Source organism: Rattus norvegicus, chromosome 4 (genome assembly GCF_036323735.1).
Source record: "Rattus norvegicus strain BN/NHsdMcwi chromosome 4, GRCr8, whole genome shotgun sequence".
NCBI lineage: Eukaryota > Metazoa > Chordata > Mammalia > Rodentia > Muridae > Rattus > Rattus norvegicus.
In genome coordinates, this window is record NC_086022.1 from 20066418 (window position 1) to 20090399 (window position 23982).

The 23982-nt window shown below is 40.5% G+C and overlaps 1 protein-coding gene across 10 annotated transcripts in view; it reads right to left on the reverse strand.

The window, feature by feature from the left end:
- Positions 1–23982, reverse strand: part of Cacna2d1 (calcium voltage-gated channel auxiliary subunit alpha2delta 1) — a 427964-nt gene that overhangs the window by 164094 nt on the left and 239888 nt on the right. For all 10 annotated transcript variants that reach the window (XM_063285606.1, XM_063285608.1, XM_063285607.1 and 7 more), the window contains 1 exon segment: positions 11382–11423. In XM_063285606.1, the coding sequence (XP_063141676.1) occupies positions 11382–11423 (42 nt within the window).

A 23982-nucleotide genomic window follows, 5' to 3' on the forward strand; every position in this document is an offset into this window, starting at 1 on the left:
TATATATATATATACATCTGTGATTGAATAGAAGAGGAAAGATGTTATAAAATGTCACTGAGTTATTATCAGAAAATAGAGTTCTCAAGAGTTTCCAGATGGGGGCCTGGAGAGATCGCTCAACAGTTAAGAGCACTGGCTGCTCTTCCAGAGGTCCTGAGTTCAACTCCCTGCAACCACATGGTGGCTCACAACCATCTGTAATGGGATCCAATGCCCTCTTCTGGTGTGTCTGAAGACAGCTACAGTAAACTCATACACATAAATAAATATTTTTTAAAGATAAAAAAAATGTTTCCAGATGGCTTCTCAAATTCTGGCTCATATGGAGAGATGCCAAGTACAGGCACATTCTAAAGAAATAGCTGACCACCTTTAAATGCTTGTTTCACTTTGAGGAGGACTATGAATCATGACCACAGGAAAACAGCAATGTGCTACGAGAGCAGGTCATTCTTCGTGACAAATATAAACTTGGTGACTTGCCAGCATGGCGCGTGTTGAAGATCATAGAACCTGGAGAGCCTACGTTTAATCTTGATTCTGATAAGAACTGAATTCCTGGACTTTCTATGATTTATTTCTTCATGAAAGCTACCCTTATGCCTGGAGATCATTGTCATATAACACTCACCATCTCCCCATATGCCAGGGCCATTATATGTTGATGTTGTAGGATTTCTTGTCTGTATTTAAGCCTTTTTTTTTTAAATGCCGCTTCTACAGTGTTAGGTGTGTGAAGCAGGTTGAGGGTAAAATAGTTGGAGGGAGCTGTGGGAGTCATGACAGGTTGGAGGGCGTATCGCCTGAAAAGGCAGTCAAACTCACTTTGTTTTTAATACTGCTTGAGCCCAGAAAATTAAATATTTAGTTGAATCCGGCCCTGCCATGCACATGTAGGTTCATACTTGTTAGGAAAATTTCAGGTGCCTATCTTCAAATTTGACTTGTGAGCTAAACAGAAAACTCTACTCCAAGGCATTCTCCTAGGCAACCAAACTAAATATTTAACTGTCTACCGGAGCTCTCCTCTGCGATGTCCTTAGCAAGGCTTTGCTAGAAATGCTTGACTTTTAAACCCTCTGTCTGAAGCACCGTAGGCCACCCACATCCGCAAGTGTTCAGACTTCACTACAGACCTAACTGCCGTCTCCTGCTAAATCTGACAACTCAACCCTCCCTGTGCTCTAACATAAACTTTATGGTTTACGTTTCTCCACCTTGACTTCCACCTTTCTAACAAAATTTTCACCTTTTAAGTATTTTTCAACTATTTCTTAAAGTCATTGAGTATATCAACATGAATGATTCCTGTTGTTAAATTTGTTTCTTCCTCTGATGAGAATTTCTTCGTGTCAGTTTTGTTTTACGATTTGGGGTATGTTTTTGTATATCCCGGGATCATTCTCTGCGGGGACTAACCACGTATTTCATGTTGTTTTCCTTTCTTACCTGAAAACCATGACTCGGATTCAGAGAGTCTATGTCTTTAGTACTGTGACTTTCCTCCTTAATTGTAACTTTGAATGCAGGTTTTCCCATTAGTGTTCTCTGTGCTATTAATTATTAAAAAAAATCTGGGGGGCTGGGGATTTAGCTCAGTGGTAGAGCGCTTACCTAGGAAGCGCAAGGCCCTGGGTTCGGTCCCCAGCTCCGAAAAAAAGAACCAAAAAAAAAAATGTGTCTCACTTTGGGACTAGGATAGACTCAGATAGGTTTTATTTTTGTTTCCTTCCAAACTAGCAAACTTCAGAGCAGAGGATGACATTAAAAAAACAAACAAACAAAAAAGAACAAAAACAAAAGCAAAAAACAGTTGTACTGTTTGAACAAGAGAAATTCACAAGGGTCAAGTATTTTTTTTTTTTAATGTGGATATTTAAATTCTTTTCCTTCAAATTACAGTGACTGATACTGGCCTAGGGTACCGTGAGGATAGTGAGAAAATGGGCTCTTATAGTTGAAACTAAGTGTGGAGGACAGAAAGTGGAAAATGCTTAGAACCTTGTTGGCCTTCATACTGGAGGCCTTCCGCAGAGATCTCTAGACCAGCGGCCAGGGGCGAGGGTTCAAGAGGAGAGAGGACTCGAGCAGGGACAGTGAGCCTCCACTGCCCCCAATGCCCCCACTGCCCCCACTGCCCCCACTGCCTCCACTGCCTCCACTGCCCCCACTGCCCCCACTGCCCCCACTGCCCCCACTGCCCCCACTGCCCCCACTGCCCCCACTGCCCCCACTGCCCCCACTGCCTGCACTGCCCCCACTGCCCCCACTGCCTGCACTGCCCCCACTGCCCCCACTGCCCCCACTGCCCCCACTGCCTCCACTGCCCCCACTGCCTCCACTGCCTCCACTGCCTCCACTGCCCCCACTGCCTCTGCCCTCTCCACTGCTGGTGCTGCTACTCCTCTGTCTAGGTGCTGCTGCTTCTAGTTGCTCCAAGACATCAGCTGGGCTGAGCCTGTTTGAGGCTGGCTAGTGAGCCAGGGAGGGGTACAGGGGAGCTTCTGGCAGCGATTTCAGGAGAGAAGATCTCTTCCTCAAGCTGCAGTGTTACAGCTCTTATGAAGAAGCTCTCAGATGATGGAGTAGTTCTCACAAACCTCTAATCCTTCTGGATAGGACTCTTGTACACTGTTTTGGAGGGGTCAGGGTCTGAGAGCAGGTACTTCCCATTGGCTTGGCCCGAGAGCTTCCGAAGACCTCATCTACATGTGGGAGGGGCTAGGTTCTGTTTCAAGGGGACTGATGGCCACGAGCCTCTCTACAGGGGCCTCTTGGGAGGGGCCTGGTCTCCTGGAAGTTTGGGGAAATGCCTACCATTCCTTTCAGGGGCTCCGGACCTTATCTAGATCGGGAACCAGGATACCTTTCACAGCCTGCCGCCCCCCCCCCCCACACACTACATCAGTTTCTTAAGACTTTTACAGTTATATAAGATGACATTTCATCTGACATTCAGGTTACTTATAGGAGAAAGAAGAACCTTTCACAGGTGACTCTATTGTCCACTTACTTTGGGCTACTTGAATCACTACTGAAATAACCAGAGGGCAATTTTAATAAGAGAAGCTTCTTAATTTAGCATTATAATTAGTTCCACTGATTAATTTGATGTGAGGTTTTGATATAGCATTGTTATATTTATTAGAGCTATGCCAGCAATTCTAACCATACAAAGCTGCCCTCTGAGAAATAATACTCTAATTCACCAGGGGAAACATTTGTAAAGCTTTGGTGGCACCTGGAAGAAGAAAGCCATTTTAACACCAAAAGTTGTCTGCGTAACAGATTCCAGCAAGACTCAACCTTGGGGTTGGGGATTTAGCTCAGTGGTAGAGCGCTTACCTAGGAAGCGCAAGGCCCTGGGTTCAGTCCCCAGCTCCGAAAAAAAAGAAAAAAAAAAAAAAAGACTCAACCATTGTCTTGAATACCACACTCAATACAGATTCAATGACTGAACCAATGGAAAGTATCTATGAACACAATATTTATGTATTAAAATAATATGTTGAACGATTAAAAGCCTATTTAAAATTTAGAAACAAAAAGCTGAGATCATTTAAATAACTCCTACGCGTATCTTAGGCCAATGTCGAAGTAAAAATTAATGTCCTAGAGTAAGAAAGGAAATGAATGATGGTAATGTATGCGAAACAGAGAATATGGCCAGGGTGTTGCTACTCACTGAAAAGCAAATCGTCTAACACAGAACTAGGGAGAAAGTTAAAAATACCAAACAGACGTTCAGAGTTTATGATCTTCCAGTCTTTTGCACAAGGAATAAATAAACTTCACTTGTTGGCTACCTGTATCACAGAAATACACAGAGGACAATTTTAATAAGAGAGCAGTTTCTTAACTCAGCATTTCAGTTAGTTCCCCTGATTAATCTGATGTGAGGTATTGATATATAAGATAGCAGTCTGACATCGTAGGCTGAGAACAGTTACGGTCAGCCAAAAACAAACCAAAGCAATATGCTGGCATTATGATTTGTGTGCACTTTATATACAAATATCAAATAGTACATGTGTAATCAAGAATGGCCCAATCCATTAATTTGCTGATGCTGCAAAACCTTCTGTGAAGATGAGTTAACTGTATCATCTGTGTAAGTCCAACTATGGTAGATAAGGAGTAGTCTACCGGGCACAATGAAACAACGTAACCCTTCAGAACCCTGAAACAGATGAGAGTGTGGTATTTACAGTTCTGTATTATCTTTTCTGAATGTTACAAACGAAGAAAATAATTTAGTAAGAGTGACCAAAATACATGCATTAGAAATTAGAATTAAAAACTTTATATCTATTTTATAGAAAAGCAGACTTCCCTCCGATGTAAACATTCAAGTACATTTAAATGATAGAAGATGTGTGAGTGGGATGGGATATTGCCACTATCTTTAACACAGAGAGAAGAGTAATGGGAGACACGTAGAGAAACTATTGTCTCCTAATTACTACTCTGCTCTTTCTCACTTAAATAGCCGACTTTGATACTTCACTTGGTTTATGCAAATCAGAGGGAGAAAATAAGTTCTGTGTGTCCCTTGCTATGAAGCGTCACAGTTTATTACAGGTTGCAAACAAAGCTTGAAGAAGTAATGATAAGTGTAACCTTCAAAATAGGCTCTGCAGAGCAAAGTGGAGCTCCTCCAATGCTAATTACCTCCTTCTGTGGTGTAAAGAAGGGAGAGAAGGTGAGAGGTGGGGAAGCTAAGGAAGAAGTGAAGGAAGGAGGAAGGAGAGAGGGAGAGAAGGAGGGAAGGAAGGGAGGTAGAGAGGAAGGTAGGAGGAGGAAGGGGGTAAGGAGAGGACACTGAAAATGAAAGTAACTGAGACAAAGGGACTTAGAAAGACACACACACACACACTCACAGAGAGAGAGAGAGAGAGAGAGAGAGAGAGAGAAACAGAGACAGAGAGACAGAGAGAGACAGAGAAAGAGAGACAGAGAAACAGAGACAGAGATAGAGAGACAGAGAAAGAGAGAGAGACAGAGACAGAGACAGAGATAGAGACAGAGACAGAGACAGACCAAGACTGAAACCAAGAAAACTAAGAGCAAAATATCATCCTGGATAGTCAAATGATTAAGTATGAATTTCCACACTAGCTCTGGTACCCAGACAATTACATAAGGGAAGAATCAGAATACCATCAGCAACTCACATTTTTACACACACACACACACACACACACACACACACACACACACACACAGACACATCAAGTATCTAATTGATCATGTGATAGTTCCTCATAAATTTTCAAAGACTGACAAAATAGTCCAAACCAACTATACTATATTATATAAAAACTTATGGTGGAATTCAGGTTAAAACAGTATTATATCACCCATGCTGTTCCTCAAATTTCTTCTGAACTTAACGCTTTTGAGGTAATTCTTCCAAAATATAATTGTTGACTAATTATATTATTGTTTTGAGTAGTAAGTAGCATTAGTTTTAAGTAAGCATTTAGATGCAATGAAAGTATTATTTTCCCAAGTACTTATTAAAATGTTTCACACTTTTCTAGTTTTTGTTTTAGTTTAATTACCCCACCCCCTTTATCTATCCCTGTGTGCATTATATGAATGCAAGTGCCAATGGTGTCCAGCAGAGGGCACCAGGTCCCCTAAAGCTAAACTTACATGGGGCTATGAACCACCCAATGTGGATGTGCCTTACCAACTCAGGTCCTCTGCAAGGGCAACAAGTTCTTTTATGGCTAAAGCCATCTCTCTGGTCCCTTCTCTTCCTTGCTAAGGTCTCTAAAACTTTTGAATTTGTATTTGAAATCAGCTCAAATGTCTTATGTAAATATGAAGTAAATACATTAAGTTAATACTGATACCATTTAAAATAACTACAAAATGTTCTAATTTATTACAAAAATGTTATATTTGTGAAATATTCAGAATGTAATATGGTCATAAGTTAATAAAATTTATATATGCCAGGCAACTGCTACTCAAATGGGTATGAAAAAGCTAAGTTTGCCAACATTAGGAAATATATATTGAGATCGATATTTACAGATGAATTGAATATTGTAATTCAACATGATCATGAAGCTGATAAGAATAATAGAATCGGAAATAACATGTTTCCTGTACATGTAGGGGAAAATGTGACTATTGGTAAAGAAAGAAACTAATCAAAGCAATGAAAAAACAATTTTAATGTGTTAAATTTTCCTTTAATATAATGCCAAGCAGTGCTTCAGGAAATAATTACCTTGTAAATTAAGATGTGCACTGTAATTTGGTCTATTTTTCTGTAAATTTTATATATATTTGTTTTACTTACTTTAGACATAATAATATATTTTATTTTTAATATTTATAATAAAATATATATGTTTTCATATAATAATTTACAGAAATTACATATATATAAAAATATTATGTGGGACAGTGAAAGGAACTCTGGTTGTGGGTTGAGCTAAGGCATGAAACCCTGGTGATCCTGAAAGGGATGGTAGGCATTTTGCCTAACTCCTAGTAAACCAGGCTCTGTCACTAACCATAGCCCTCCATAGATTTGTGGCCATCAGTCAGGTAAAAGGCAATGCCCCAAACCCTTCCACAGGTAGAGGACTTGACTTGTGGTTACATAGGCTCAAGACAGATCTCCATTATGAGGTACTTAAAGGCCTGAGGCCTAGCCAATCACCTTTCCTTCCCAGACGCTCCTCCCTGCCAAAGGTATTTAATCTCAGGCCCACTCTGAGAAGTGGGGTACGGTTTTACTTATCTATTTGTGCGCCATGACAATAAATGTTTTAAAGCCATGGGCTGCCTCTTTTCATCAGGATCCACTGTGGGGAGTACAGAGAAGCCCTTTGCCTACAGAGCCACCATGTCATCTAATCTCTGGTAGAAAGCCTCTCTGCACTCCCAGCCTCAATCACAACCAGGGCGAGCCTGCAGGCTACCACTATCCAGCTAAAGGACTCCCCCAGTGGGACCAGCTGAAGCTCCCCCTCTTCCCCTCTGCCCCGGGGCTAGATCCAGTCCATGGGCTCCCATTCTGTTCTCAGCTCTTCCGCAACATCCAGCAGCGGCCTGAGAAACCAATGGGTCTTGTAGGCCCGGGGGCCCCCAAGCCAGTTCTGCTCTCAGACTGTGTTTCGGCATCCCTGGAGCAGTGTCCCACACCTTCCCACAGCCTGACACCCGTGCGACAGAGGCGTTGTCCGGTAAGCAGGAGCAGAGCGGAGCAGATGTGGGACCCATTAACCCTACAATATTACATATATATATATATATATATATATATATATGTATATATGTATATATGTATATACATATATATATGTATATATATGTATATGTATGCATATATATGCATTAAAATGTCCCAAACCCCTAATACAATAGAATCTCTTCTAGAGATCTAACCTACAAATGAAATAAAAATTTTATCTAAAAATGTTAATGTAAAAATATTTTGAATGTTTAAGGAGCAAAATTCTAACTTCTTAGCAGAAGAGTTCATTTTATGGTATCATAGCAACTCGAATTATGACTTAACACTGACTCAACAACACAGCAAATACTTGTACTATTTTATAAATCAGTTATCTGAATACTCGTCAGGTTGATCATGATTACACACGACTAATACCAGCCAAACTTATGTAGCAAAACCTTGTCTCACAAAACCAAAGCAGAAAAAAAAATAATGAAAGTAAAAAAATATGTTAATGGGAAAATTTTAAAAGATAGAGATTTCATAACAGCTTAAGAAATGTTTGGATGTCTTTTTCTCTTCCTTTTAAGTATTAAATTCTATAATATGGCTATATTCTTTAAATATGTCAAGTATTCTGCAGAGAAATACATACTGTCATCTGAATCCAAGCCAGAGTCCAGGGAATTCTGGCACTAGTCAACTCAGTTACACTGTAGATGAAGGATAGCTGGACTGGGGGTCACACTTGCATGTACGGTTATGTGAGCTGTGTGCCTGCCGATGACAGAAGTCATGTCTAGTATCTCTGTCATTCCCCCTCACGTTCTCTTTTGAGAATGGCTCTGTCTTCATCTCCTGGATTTGCTGGCATGGCTGAGCGGCAAGCCCAGGGTTTGTGATGGAATTACAGGTACCTGCCACATCACCAACGGTCTGAGTGATTCTAGGGTCAACTCAGTCAACTCAGGTTCTCGTGCCTAAGCGGCAGGCACTTGAACCACCACGTTGGCTCCCCAGACAAACATTTGGAACTTTAATAGGACTTAATAACTTATGAGTAGATAAATTAAGGGCGGGTGAACATGACCTAATCTACAAATTCTATTATTTTCTTTATACCCCATAACATTCTGTGCCTATGTATATAATTCTCTGTCCCCATGTATATAATAAAATAATCTCTTTCCAAATACTTAGAGTAGTTCTTGACTTTTTGATGTCTAATATGGAGAGTGCATCATTTTATAGGAATAATTGTAACATGTAACAATATAAGTCCTTTATTTCCATTGGAATGAAGACATACAAAGAGTAGATCACATTCAATAGAATTATTCCAGTGGATTCTTTTCTCTGTGACAGTTTTATTTCGATACGAAGAGGGTAAATAACACCAAAGGCATTTCATTACAATATCTGAGAAACATCTCTGCAGGTAAATTATGAATAAAACACGGTACGACTTCAGTATTCCAAATACAAAACTCGTGAATAACTTTGGACTCATGGTGAATGAGCGTTCTAACCTTGAAGCATTGTGATTGAAAATGGAGTAAATTATTTAATTCACATTTATGTGTGTATTCATTAGAACCTTGAACAAAAAACGTACTCCATTTCTATGTAAAATAAAAGGGTGTTTTTTTTTACTACCAAGCAAATATAAATAAGCAAAACTTCTTACGTTGGCATAAAATGTAATTATTTGTGTGTTACAACAAAATATTTATTTGAGGTGCTTAGTGTTACCATTACAAAGTAACATATTCTAGAAGATTTTGTATTAGAAAACCAGTGTCAATGTTTTATGAATTGAATGTGCTGTAAAAGAGACAATGTACTATCAGGAAAATTAATGATGAATTTTCATATTTTATTTTATTTTTATTTTTTATGTTTATTCATTTTATGTTTATAAGCACACTATAGCTGTCTTCAGACACCAGAACTGGGCATCAGATCTCATTACCGATGGTTGTGAGCCACCACGTGGTTGCTAGGACTTGAACTCAGGACCTCTAGAAGAGCAGTCAGTGCTCTTAACTGCTGAACCATCTCTCCAGCACCCACCTTTGCTCTGTTTTTAAGATAATTACATCTCTTTCCTCATTTTTACCTCCAAAGCCTCCTGTGAGCTTCCGTGGCTCTCTTTCAAGTTCATGTTCAAATTATTTTCAAAAAAAAAACTAATACAAATTTTACTTTTTTGTTGTTTTATTTTTAATTATTTTACTTAATACTAATTTTAATTCTAACTTTTTATTCTGATACCACTCGATAAGCCATAGAATACATTTGTTTTTGTTGACAGACTGTCTTTAATAACCATTGTGAATCATTAAGATCACATATACAGTCTTTATAATAGGGAAATATCAAAGTAAACCACCTACTTATGTGTAGGAAAAGGGTAGAGCTTCATAAAGAAATGGTGTGGGGATGACAGGGAGGTTTAGCAGCTAGGAGCACTTCTTGATTTTGCAGAGGACACAGTCTTGGTTCCCAGCACCCACGTGGAAACTCATCACTATGTCTGACTCTACTTCCAGGATATCTGGTCTTATCTTCAGACTTATGTGGGCAAAAAGCACATATATGCTTTACATACATACATGCATAAATATGTACAGGCAAAGCACTCCTATACATAAAATTGAAACATAATTTAAAAAGGAAAAACAGGTTTTCATCTACAATAGGAGAAAATATGTGTTTTTCATGATGTTATTATACAAATTAAGATAGTTTGTAAAAATTGGTTAATGGGATACCAGAATATTCCGTACTCAGTTATTTCTGGTATTTGAAGATATTCATAGATTTGCTTAATCTAGGAATGGTCATGCTTCAGCATGCTGTTTTTAAGGAACTTGGAAGGCTAACTCTACTTATTTTCCCATTTTCATTCTCCTCACACAGTATTATAAGAATAAAATGTATATTTATTCAGATAAAAAAGCAAAAATGAGAAACATGAATCTTATAGCAGCCCTTCCTTTTGTTGAATGATAAATTCTAGTTCTTATGAACTAACAGGGCTTCAAAATGCATTTGTGGATAAATCATTATATATAAGTATTTTTCTAATGCAAATAAATAACTATGAAAGATTTAGACCTTGCATATAATTTGTAAATTTTGAAATGCTCCCATACTAAATAAACTGCCTTTTCAATCCCTATGAAATGTGGCAAAATTATATATACTTCATTCCTATTCGAAAAATAATTAATGTTCTCAAATATTTGAAAACTCATAGGACAAACATTTATTTAAAATACCTATGTATGATGTCAAGAGTATTGCTCAGTGGTTAGAGCACTTGCAAGGGGTAGGTCCTGTTGTATAACTATCATATATTACTTTATCCACTACTGTGATAAAATGTCATAAAGAAAGGAAACTAAAGAACAGGGGGTTTATTTTGGATCAGAGTATAAGGGAACTGCTACTATGAGAGACAGTCATGGTGCCTGATCATGAGGCAGCTAGTAACATTGTTTCCACACTCAGGAAGCAGAGACATAAATGCTAGCACTGAGCTACCATTTCTTCGCTTTACTCCATTAAAAGTGAACAGTTTACAGATAAGGATCATCTACCTGTTACAATCAACATAATTAAAACAAACCAGTACAGACATTCCTAGAAGTTAACCTATTCTATATAGAGTTCCTCACGGGTTTGCCCACTGGCTTTTCTCCTAGGTCATTGTTGATAATGTCAAGTTGTCAATGCATTGTAAGCACTGTAGCCACTACATTTTAAAGATTGGATCAGCAGGATCATCTCTTACCAGTTTGGGGATATATTCCCATTGGATTTTGTTGAGCCCACTGACATTAGCCAGGATACAGAGATGGTTCTATTCAGATCTGCCCTCAACCTTCCAAATGTAATACCCATGCCTAAGCCACAGCAACCCACATGGGAGGCACTTAGAGGATATGCTGGGTCAGAAACAAGAGGGTAGAATACCATCTCTAATATAGAAAAGCCAGTAAGCCCTCAGAACAAAGAAGGTCAGAGTTAGCACCACCACCTTGCTACATCTAACTAATGTTTTGCTCTTGTCATGTAAAAATCTCTTTAAATGTGTCCAATCCAGTTTCAGTTACTTAAACCAATCCTTCATCACTGGAAACAATTTAATGAACAATGTTTTAATACTTACATCAAGATCGTCTTTAGCGTTGTAGTAGACAACTTCGTTGCTCTAAAACAGAAAAAAAGGAATATTTTATTGATAACAAAGCATAAACAAAAATACTAGCTCCAACAAAATGCATTGGTATTCTAAGTAACAACCTTTTCACAAATTAGTTTTACAATATAACCTACTAAACCCATAGATCCTCAAATGTCTTCAGAAACAATAAAGCAATGAACCATGGGGAAAAAATGTGTAGGATATGCTACAGTGGAGAAGAGAGCTCAGAACAGGACTTTCAAACCCTGTCTAAGAGAAAGAACATATGGATTTCATATGTCAAGTGCATCCTTGGGACACACAGATAAACATATAACTGTGATAAACAATATACACCATAAAATAAGGTAAGACAAATTATTTATTAGTGTTAAAATGTTTTTGTTACTCATGTATAACTCTCCTCAATATCAACTCTTTAAGACACAATAAATGATGTGAGACTTTTCTCATGAGTTCTAAAAAACCCACATTCAGATAGTAAAGAACAGCAAATTATATCAAATTATATAAGAATCAAATTATATATTAGCACTATTCTAGATGACTTTAGATGATTATATTAGATGGTTTTGCTGAAATATACTGAAAATGTGTGTTTTTAGATTTATGTTATTGTATGTATGGGAGTATGTTTTGTCTCACACATGTATGTGCACCATGTGCGTGCTCGTGTCTGTGTATGTGCACCATGTGTGTGCTCGTGTCTGTGTATGTGCACCATGTGCATGGTCGTGTCTGTGGAGGTCAGAGGAGGGTGTCGGATCACCTGGAATTGAGGAGCTGCCAGGTAGGCTCTGGGAGCTGAGCACGGGTCTGCTGCAAGTAGAGTTAGTGTTCTGAATTATTGATCCATTCCCTCCAAGATATCTGGTCTCCAAGATACTAAAACTGAGGATTATAAATGGTACTAAAGAAAGACAATATAAAAGAGCACAAATGACCATCGGGGATTACAAACTTTTTCTTGTGTCTTGAGGCCCGTTCTACATCTGTCCTAGCAAATTGTAAAGATATATTTTTCGGTGTCTCATACACATCTATCAGCATAGATAATTCTTATATATTTGGTTGTGAGCCTAGCCTTTAATGGCTGAGCCATCTCTCCAGTCCAGCATAGATAATTCTAAAGTTATGCTGATAGCAAGCTTACAATAAACAATGTTTTGCAAGATAACTTAATTGGGCTCTGATTTTCAAAACATACTGTGGTATTATAGTTGTCTAGTATTTCAAAAATATTTGAAATTCATGACATTTAGAAAAAACAGCTACTGTTATCACGTAGGGAGTCTGGAGACATAGCCAGACATTTGCATGTGTGTACTTCACTTTGATGAGAACTGAACTCAGTTCCCAGGACCAGCATAGGATGCCTAGAACCTCCTTTGCCTAGAACCATGCCTACGCTTTAGGAAACCTGAAGACCTGTTAAAGACTCTGGGAACTTTTATCTCTCAAGAATTCAAACACACAAGTGTACATGCACACACGAACGCATGTGCACACACATACACACACACACACACAGAGAGAGAAAGAGAGAGAGAGAGAGAGAGAGGTGCATGCATGCACACATGTACATACAGACACATACACACATAAAATAAACCTTGTAAAAATTGTCACTTTTTTCATGTATTAAAAAGTCACAGGTGTCTGGGATCACAGGATTATATTTAGTTGACAGTTCTAGAAGTAAAAGACTCAACCGATTCAGCAAATGTCTGAATATATGCCTCTTCATGAAGAAAAACATAATTCTATTTGTCAACCTACTAAAAATGGAAACCAGATCTCACCTTTTATTGTTAATATAAAAAGCCTACCTTGGGGGTTGGGGATTTAGCTCAGTGGTAGAGCGCTTGCCTAGCAAGCACAAGGCCCTGGGTTCAGTCCCCAGCTCCAAAGAAAAAGAAAAAAGAAAAAAAAAAGCCTACCTTGAAATGGAAGAATGTATTCTATAAAGACTGAAGAACCTCAAACACATAATATTAGAGAAGATGATTCATCGCCCTGATTAAAACCCATAAATTGGAATTTATTTCAGGGAGGATCGATAGAACTTTTAAAAATATAATTCGTTTTTTGAAGTTTCTAGGTAGTGAGCTTTAATGAGCACAAAATTTCCAATTCCTAAAACTTCATACAGAATCCCTTGCCACTGAGCTAAATACAAAAGCAGGAAACACTTTCGCAGCCCCCTGAGACCCACACCTAATCACTACTTTATTGATTCCACTTGCAATGCAGTCATTTATGTTTCAGAGACGATTTTCAGTTTAGAATGCAAATCCTGGCAATAAGTTAAACACAGAGTAAGTTAGTCTCGTTTGGAGACTTCATTTCCTACTACATGCTTCTTGCATTTACAATATCAGAACATGTAGAAAACTCAGTGCAGCTGTGTTAAATTGCATGCACATCAGCTCCATCTTGTCAACGGAAGGATTCACACCTATCCGCCACTGTCCCGGGTCAGGAAAGATGGGAAAGAGGTTAATCCCATCCTCTCTAACTGAAAAATAGCTCAATTACGCAGCACAACCTGAAGGTGGAGGATTACATTTGGATAACAGTTCTAGAGTTAAAAATTCAACTGATTAATCAAACTGTCTCCTCTATGTGACAATGTAAGAGTTCTAAGTACTAGGCTGTCAACAGGGTCTAGGTATGACAAAGCATGTTACTCCTAACTAATTATTTTTGATTCTGCTAAGATAAATTGTACATGAAATGTAAATTAAGTCAAGTAAAGTTAAACTTTTAAAAACTTTGAGTGGCCTGCTTCCCCACCCAAGCTAGATCAGCAGCCCCATAACCCCCCCCACACACACACACACACACACATACACGCACACACTCTACAGCCAGCCTGCCTACTAGGAGGTCCAAAGTAACCAGGGACCAGCGGAGGATCCTGTCCAAATACCCACAGCAGTCACAACGTACACAGAGCCCAGTTCGTGCCGGACCTTTCTGCCCTCTGAGCTCCACCTTCCTTCAGGTCTGCTTCCTCACCCAGGCCAGTGGCAGATACCTTCCCCCTCACCATACAGTGTCTCTGCCCCTGAGGAGGTCCACAGTAACCAAGGAAACAACCTGTCTGCCTCAGAGCAGATCCACAGTAATGAGAGTAAAAGGCTGAAAATAAGTTTTCAAGCCAATGGTCCCAAGAAACAAGCTGGACTTGCCCTTTTAATATCCAATAAAATAGACTTTGAACCAAAAGTTATCAAACAAGATGGGGAAGGACACTTCATATTCATCAAATTGAAAAATTTACCAAGAGGAAGTCTAAATTCTGAAAATCTATGCCACAAATACAAAAGCACTCACATTCATAAAGGAAACTTTATGAAAGCTCAAAACACACATTGAACCTCACACATTAGTAGTGGGAGACTTCTCCACCCCACTCTGACCAATGGACAGATCATTGAAACAGAAAGTAAACAGAGACACATGAAACTAACAGGAGTTATGAACCAAATGCATATAACATATATCTACAGAACATTTCATGCCCAAACAAGAGAATATACCTTCTTCTCAGCATCTCACGGAACCTTCTCAAAACAGGCCATATACTGGACACAAAACAAGACTCAACAGATACAAGAAGATTGAAATAATGCCCTGCATTCTATCAGATCACCACGGACCAAGGCAGGGACTTCAATAACAATAAAAACAACAGAAAGCCCATACACACATGGAACATGAACAACTATCTGCTCGATGATAACTTTGGCAGGGAAGAAATAAAGAAATCAAAGACATTGTAGACTTCAATGAAAACTAAGACACAATAGACCCAATCTTATGGGACACAATGAAAGCAATGTAAGAGAAAAAAATCATAGCAATAAGTGCCTTCATAAAAAATTGGAGAGATCCCATAAAAGCAACTTGACAGCACACCAGAAAGCTCTAGAACAAAAAGAAGCAAACACAACCAAGAAGAGTAGATAGAAGGAAATAGCTGAAATCAACCAGCTAAAAACAAAGAGAATGATACAAAAAAAAAAACCCTACAAAAATCTATACTCAATAAAACTGGAAAATCTGGATGAAATGGAGGATTTTCTAGACAGATACTATGTACCAAAGGTAAATCAAGTGCAGGTAAACTATTTAAATAGTCCCAAAACCCTTATGGAAATAGAAATTTAAAACCTCCCAATCAAAAAAGCCTAGAATCAGACGGCCTTCATGCAGAATTCTACCAGACCTTCAAAGAGAGCTTATACCAATACTCCCAAAACTACCTATGAAGCCAGTTACTTTGATAGCTAAACCACAGAAATACTCAACAAAGAGAAGTTATTTCACTTATGAATATCGATGAAAAAAAGTCAATAAAATTCTTGCAAACTGAATCCAATAACACTTCAAAACCATCACTCAGCATGATCAAGTAGGCTACATCTCAGTAACGCAGGGATGGGTCAATATACAAAAATCCATCAAGGAAAGACACTATATAAACAAACTCAAGGGAAGAAGTCACATGATGCTGAAAAAGCCTTCAACAAAATACAACACCCCTTCAAGTTAAAAGTCTTAGAGAGATCAGGGATTCATGGCACATGCCTAAACATAATAGAAGCAATATATAGTAAACCAATAGTCACCATTAAATTAAATAGAGAGAAACTAGAAGCAATCCCACTAAAGTCAAGGACAAGACAAGGCTGCCCACTCTCTCCCTACCTAGTCAATATAGCACTTGAAGTTCTAGCTAGAATGATTACATGACAAAAATAGATCAAGGGGATACAAATGGGAAAGGAAGAAGTCAAACTATCACTATTTGCAGGTGATATGATAGTATACATATGCTCACTGAAAATTCCACCAGAGAACTCCTACAGCTGATAAACAACTTCAGCAAAGTAACAGGATATAAAATTAACTCAAACCAATAAATAGCCTTCCTTTATACAAATGCTAAACAGGCTGAGAAAAAAATTAGTGAAACTACCCCCCTTCACAATAGCTACAAATAGTATAAAATATCTTGGTGTGACTCTTACAAGCAAGTGAAAGATCTGTGTGACAAGAACTTCAAACCGCTGAAGAAAGAAATCGAAGAAGACCTCATATCTTAGTCAGGGTTTGTATTCCTGAACAAAACATCATGACCGGCACAAGTCCTCCGAAGAGACTGTGTGCCCGAGGTACCTGTGTTTTCCAATAAACCCTCTTGCTGATTGCATCCGAGTGGACTCGGCTCGGTCATTGGGCGCTTGGGACTCCTCCTGAGGGAAAGGTCCTCTCTGGGGGTCTTTCTTTATGGGGGCTCGCCCCGGGATTTGGAGACCCTCCGCCCAGAGATCACCGACCACCCACCGGGAGTAACTGTTACAGGTCTTCTTTACCACTGAGGAAAGACAGAATCCTACTAGAGGCCAGAAAGAATGTTCCAGACATGGGTGGAAGGCCCTCACTCCCCACTGACTTCAATACGCCTGAAGGTAGGGAGTGCTCCGGGTCTGCCCCCAGGCTCCAAGGGTGGGTCTCCTAGGAGCTGGAAAATGCCCCACCAATCTGGCTAAGATAAGGAAAGGGTATGAAGAGAAAGTTACAGAAATTTGAAGGGTTAAGTTAAGTTGCTGAGAGTTAGTATAAGTTACAGAGAAAGTAAGGTTAAACAAAGAGAAAGAGAAAAGAAGGTAAAAAGAGCAGGAAGCTAGGGAAGAAAAGAGACTAAAAGAAGAGGAAGCTAGAGAGATAAAGAGAGATAAAAGACAAGAGAGGAACATATACTGGCCACAGTAGTTAGGGAACCTAGGAAGACAGTACCTGGCAACAGAAGAGAATTCCTGGCTAAAGATCAGTGTGCCTAATGCAAAGAAAAAAAAGACACTGGGTCAGGGACTGCCCCAGAAAGAACAAGAGGGGACACTGGAGAGCCTCTCGGTCCTGGAGTGCTGGCTATGTGCAGAGATAGGAGGGAAGCCTGCCCAGTTGTTTTATGGATACAGGGATCCAATGCTCTGTGCTCCTATGCTCCAGTGGGCCAGTATCCAAAGACCTTGGGTACAGGGGGCTACTGGCAACAAACAATACTTATGGACTGCCCGAAGAACAGTGGACCTTGGCGTGGGCCGGGTAACCCACTAGCTCATGGTCATCCCTGATTGCCCCTATCCCTTGCTCATGAGAAAATTGCTCTCCAAAATGGCTTGCATGGGCTAAAATGGCTGGGTGAGGCCATGGGTATGCATATCTACAGACTGTGAATGTGGAGCTTAAGACCTGTCTCAGTGCACCAGTACCTGATGCTGGGAGATGTGTGGCTCAGTGCTTTTCTGCCTGGAGCACTAACAATTATCACCCAATCCAGGACTTAAACTGTGATAGAGTGGCTGATGTTTTGCCTTTGAATAGAACGTCCCAAAAGATGGGACCACTGGTCAGCTGCGATGGACTAGATTCTCCACTGGTTGGGGACAATCTGGTCACCTTGCTGCCCAATCCTGACCTGGAGCCACTGCAACATGAGTGTCAAGCACTGGCAGAAGCCCATGGGTGGAGGAAAGACCTCTGCGACTGGCTGATTGACCCCTGCTGAAAGCCGAGGCTACCTTGTCTACAGACGGGAACAGTTCTCTTCATGAATGAAGTGCCACAGATGCCTTTGCCATCTCTTGGATGCCCTGGTGAAGCCAACAACTGTGAGTACTATTCACTGCCCAGGACATCAGGAAGGAAGAGATTCAGTGGCATGGGGCAGTAACAAAGCAGATAAAGTGGCTCGGGAAATGGCTATGCAGGAGCGTATCCTGGTTGCAGGCCTGCAAGAGACAGCCACTGGGAACTGGGATTGGACTAAGGGATGGCCTCACTTAGAAAAGGCCCAAATTGCTTAAAAGATAAAGGACAATGGCACACTTGAGGGGAAAGCTATACTCCCCAGAGAACAAAGAAAAGACTCACTTTGCCAAATACAGAAATGGACTCATTTAGGAGATAAAAAGTTTGTCCAAGTAGTTAAGTATATGTAATAGATTTTAGCCAGAGAGGCAGTAGAAAGTATAAGGTATGTCAATAAGTGAATGCTTAGCAAGCAAACAGGGCAAAGAGACCTAGAGAGTTTAGTGAAAAGTCGAAGTGAACTTCACTGAGATAAAACCAGAAAAATATAATCACAAGTATCTCCTAGTGCTTGTAGATACTTTTTCAGGAATAGATAGAAGCTTTCCTCACCAAACGAGAGACGGCCTCTGCAATCATCAAGAAGATACTGGAAGAAATCTTCCCCCGATTTGGAATGCCCAAGGTAATCTAGTCAGACAACGGCCCTACTTTCGTTGCCAAGGTAAGCCAGGGTGTGGCCAAGTATTTAGAGGTCGATTGGAAATTACATTGTATTTACAGACCTCAAAGTTCAGGACAGGTAGAGTAAATAAATAGAACTCTAAAAGAGACCCTGACTAAATTGACCATGGAGACTGGCACAGACTGGGTGGCACTCCTTCCCTCTTGCTCTCTTCAGAGCAAGAAATACCCCTTCCAGATTCAGCCTTACCCCCTTTGAGATCTTATATGGGGCCTCAGCCCCCCTGACTGTATTAGATGATGTTACTGAACCAACATGTCATAGTGCCATAGTAATAATGATTTGTGTGCCAGGCTAAAAGACCTACAAGTGATACAGAAAGAAATCTGCTCACAGCTGACAGCAGCCTATGCCCCGGAGACCCCTGAGTTCCAGGTCGGAGACTGCAGCTACACTGAGCCCAGACATTCGAGCCTCGCTGGAAAGGACCGTACCTGGTGCTGCTGACCACCCTGACAGCTGTCAACTCTCAGCCCTCACCAGCCGTGTACTAGCTGTTGGGGCTGAGAGCTGGGACCTAGAGGGAAATTCAGTCATGTTTGTCCTGGGTTCTATCAAGATAGGTGTGGGATAGGCTTGATTTCTATTACAAATGATGTAACACTGCATATGTTAGTACTCCTAACACTTCTTGGGACTGTGCCTCAGGGATCACAATCTGTATAAGTTTAGAAGTTCTAAAAACTAGTCATGACCTTGGTGTGTAGGTTTAGATAGTGTCCAGATTGGAATCCTGATGCTAAAGACTTAGTAAGAAAAAAAAAAAAGAGTTGAGAATTACTTAAGGCTATCTAGGTGCTGCAAAGGCAGCACAAGGACATCTGCCATTGCCCTGCAATGCAAGGCTTATAGAGAATTCAGAACTGCCATTGACTCAGATATAAAAAGAGTGAAAGACTTTTTAGCTGACCTCCAAGAATACCTAACCTCCCTCTCAGAGGTAGCCCTTCAGAATAGGAGAAGATTAGACCTGATATTCCTTAAAGAGGGAACCTGTGTGCTACACTGAAAGAATGTTGCTTCTATGCAGACCATTCAGGAGTAATTAAAGACTCCATGAATAAACTTAGAGAAAGGTTAGACAAAAGACAGAGTAGCGTATCAGGGATGGTTCGAGAGCTGGTTTAGTAGATCTCCTTGGATGACTACCCTGATATCTTCCCTTATGGGACCCTTCTTAATTTTGCTTCTGCTTCTGATTATAGGTCCATGTGTGTTAGAGAAACTAGTTAATAGGTTTGACTCCTACAAAAAGATAGAGACACTCAACAAGGTTGGTTTGAGTCTTGGTTCACTCGGTCTCCCTGGATGACTACCCTACTCTCTGCTATATGGCTGGGCCATTACTAATAATTTTCTTGGTTTTAGTTTTTGGACCCTGCGTGACAAACAGGTTAATTGCTTTTGTTAAAAATCGAGTGGGTGCTGTATGGTTGATGGTTCTGAGACAACAGTACCAGTCAGTTAGGACAACTGGTGAGACCAAATACGAGACTTGATATCAAAATTCTAAGATTAGAATTATTTAGTAGAAGGAGAAGGGAATGAAAGGAGAATTATATGAATTCTAGGTTTGGAGATACAAAATTAAAAGAATAAACCCCAAAAGGCCACAGATACAAAATTAAAAGAATAAACCCCAAAAGGCCACAGACCGAGGGCTAAGCCCTACAGCCAGGACTAGCAGGCCATAAAGATAAAGGAGCACAGGAAACACTGTCTAGGCAGGACTGGCAAGCCATAAAGATAAGGAAAGGAATGCAGAACAGACCAGGAATGCAGATCTGACTCACAGGCCACCTGGCAGGAAGAGATAAGCCCCCAGCCCCCGACATCCAGGACGCCCCAAACCTGCCAATGTGTGTAGCTATACCTTATTACCTCATCATGTGAAATAGCCAATCATATGTGAACATGTCTATGTGCCTCGTTTGAATCCACCAATCCCCGTAACTATGCATCTGCTTCTGTACGCCCGCTTCTGCTTCCCCAATCCCTATAAAAGCCCCACGATGGAACTGCTGGGCGCGCAAGTCCTCCGAAGAGACTGTGTGCCCGCAGGTACCTGTGTTTTCCAATAAACCCTCTTGCTGATTGCAAAAAAAAAAAAAAAAAAAAAAAAAAAAAAAAATCATGACCAAGAAGGAAGTTAGGGAGGAACTGGTTTATTCAGCTTACACTTACACATTGCTGTTCATCACCAAAGAAAGTCAGGGCAGGAACTCACACAGGGCAGGAACTTGGAGGCAGGGGCTGTTGTAGAGGCCATGGAGTGGTGCTGCTTATTGACCTTGCTTCCCCTGGCCTGCTCAGCTTGCTTTCTTATAGAACCCAGAACTATCAGCCCAGAGATGGCACCACCCACAATGGGCCCTTCCACTTTGATCACTAATTAAGATAATGCCTAACAGCTAGATCTCATAAAGGCATTTCCTCAAGGGAGACTCCTTTCTCTGTGATAACTACAGCTTGTGTCAAGTTGACACACAAAATCATCCAGTACACCTCAGAAGATGGAAGGATCTCCTGTGCTCATGGATTGGTAAGATTAACATACTGAAAATGGCCATCTTATCAAAAGCAATCTGCAGATTCATTGTAATTCCCATCAGTATTTCAACATAACTCTTCACAGAAATGGAAAGAGTTATTCTCAACTTCATATGGAAAAAGAAAAAACCCAGGAAAGCAAAAAAATTCTGAACAATAAAAGATCTTGGGGGAATCAGCATCCATGACCTCAAGCTGTACTATAAACTAATAATGATAAAGACACCAAGCTATTGGTACAGAGACAGACAGGTCAATCAGTGGAATAGAATCAAAGATCTAGATATAAACCCACACAACTATAGACCCTTGATCTTTGACAAAGAAACCAAAAACATACAGTGGATAAAAGAAAGCATTTTCAATAAATGGCGCTAACGTTTAAGTGATCAAGAACCTCAACATAAAACCAGATACATTCAATGTAATAGAAGAAAACATGGAAAAGAGCCTCAAACTCATTGGCACAGAGGGAAATTTACTGAACAGAACACCAGTAGCCCAGGTTCTAAGATCAGCAATTGATAAATGGGACCTCATGAAACTGAGAAGCTGTAAGGCAAAAGTCACAGTCAATAAATCAAACTGGAAACTGTATATTTGGAAAAAAATATTCATGAACCTGACATCCGATAGAGGGCAAGTATATAAAATATATAAAGAGCTCAAAAACATAACCTCTGAAACAAAACCAAAATAACGCTATTTAAAAAGGGGTACAGAGGTAAATTTACAGAGAATTCTCAACAGGAAATTCTCAACAGAAGAATCTTGAATGGCCAAGAAGCACTTAAAGAAATATTCAATGTCCTTAGTCATCAGAGAAATGCAAATCTAAACAACCCTGAGATTCCACCTCATACCAATTAGGACGACGAAGATTAAGAAACTCAGGTGACAACAGATGCAGGTGAGGCTGTGGAGAAAGAGGGACACTTCTCCATTGCTGGTGGGACTGCAAACTGGTTCAGCTACTCTGGAAATCAATCTGGTTGTTCCTCAGAAAATTGGAAATAGTTCTACCTGAAGATCAAGCTATACCTCTCTTAACAATATACCCAAAAGATGGCCCAGCATACCACAGAGGCACGTGAACCACTATGTTCATAGTGGCCTTATTTGTGATAGCCAGAAGCTGGAAACAACCCAGATGTCCCCATGTCAGAAGAATGGATACAGAAAATGTGGTTCATTTACACTACGGGATACTACTCAGCTATTAAGTACAAGGTCATCCTGAGTTTTTCAGGCAAAGGGATGGAACTAGAAAATGTCATCCCAAGTGAGGTAACTCAGACCCAAAACATGCACGGTATGTTCTCACTAATTCACTAATAAATGGATGTTAGTCAAAAAAATGCAGAATACACAAGATACAGTCCACAGACCTCAAAAAGGGTCAACAAGCCAAAGAGCCCAAGTGAGGACACTTCACTACCACTTGGGAGGGAAAAGAAAGCCATTACAAGGGTGGAGGGAGGGACCTGGGTGGGAAAGGGGAAAGAGGGAGGGGAGACGAACAGGATCTGGTAATGGGTAGGGGGAAAGGACTGAAGCCCTGAGGGCCAGCAGAAAGAATGGAAACAGGCAACCTCAGGAGGTAGGTGGTTCAGAAGGCCTTCGAGAATGTGACAGAGACCTGAGAGGTGAGAGAATCTCAGGTCTCAAAGGGAGAGACCCTAGATGAAATGCCCTACAGTAGGGAGAGAACTTATAGAGCCCACTTCCAACAGAAACACAGGGCATTGAGTGGGGGATGGGGTTCCTATCCCATAGCCAAACGTCTGACCCATAATTGTTCCTGTCTGAAAGAACTGCTGGGATCTAAATGGAGAAGAGCCTGAGGAAAAGAATGCCCAGTGACAGGCCCAAAGTGGGATCCAGCTCAAGGCGAGGCCGAAAGACCTGACAATATTACTGAGGCTATGGAGTGCTCACAAAAAGGAACCTATCATGACTGCCCTCCAAAAGACCCAACAAGCAGCTGAAAGACTCAAATGCAAATATTTGCACCCAACCAATGAACAGAAGCTGCAACCCCTCTGGTTGAATTAGGGAAAACCTGGAGGAAGCTGAGGAGGAGGGCAACCCTGTAGGAGGACCGACAGTCTCAATTAACCTGAACCCTGGAGATCTCTCAGACACTGGATCTCCAACCAGGCAGCATACACCAGCTGAGATACGGCCCCCAACACATACCCAGCAGAGAACTGCCAGGTCTGGGTTCAGTCAGAGAAGATGCACCTAACCCTCAAGAGACTGGAGGATCCAGGGAGTTTAGAGGTCTGGTGGGGGGGGGGGTGCATCCCCGTGGAGACAGGGCAGGTGGAGGAGTTATGAGATGTGGAACAGTTGAAGGGCAGACGTGGAGGGGAATAAAATCTGGAGAGAGACAGAGACAGACAGACAGACAGAGAGAGAGAGAGAGAGAGAGAGAGAGAGAGAGGGAGAGAGAGAGAGAGGAAGAAGAGAAGAAGAAGAAGAAGAAGAAGAAGAAGAAGAAGAAGAAGAAGAAGAAGAAGAAGAAGAAGAAGAAGAAGAAGAAGAAGAAGAAGAAGAAGAAGAAATAATAATCTCTTGGTATCCATAGACAGTAGAGAATTAGACATTTCTAAAAGTTAATTATAGTTCCTTTTTATGAATGAGTTTGAGGGGTGGTCTTTGTTA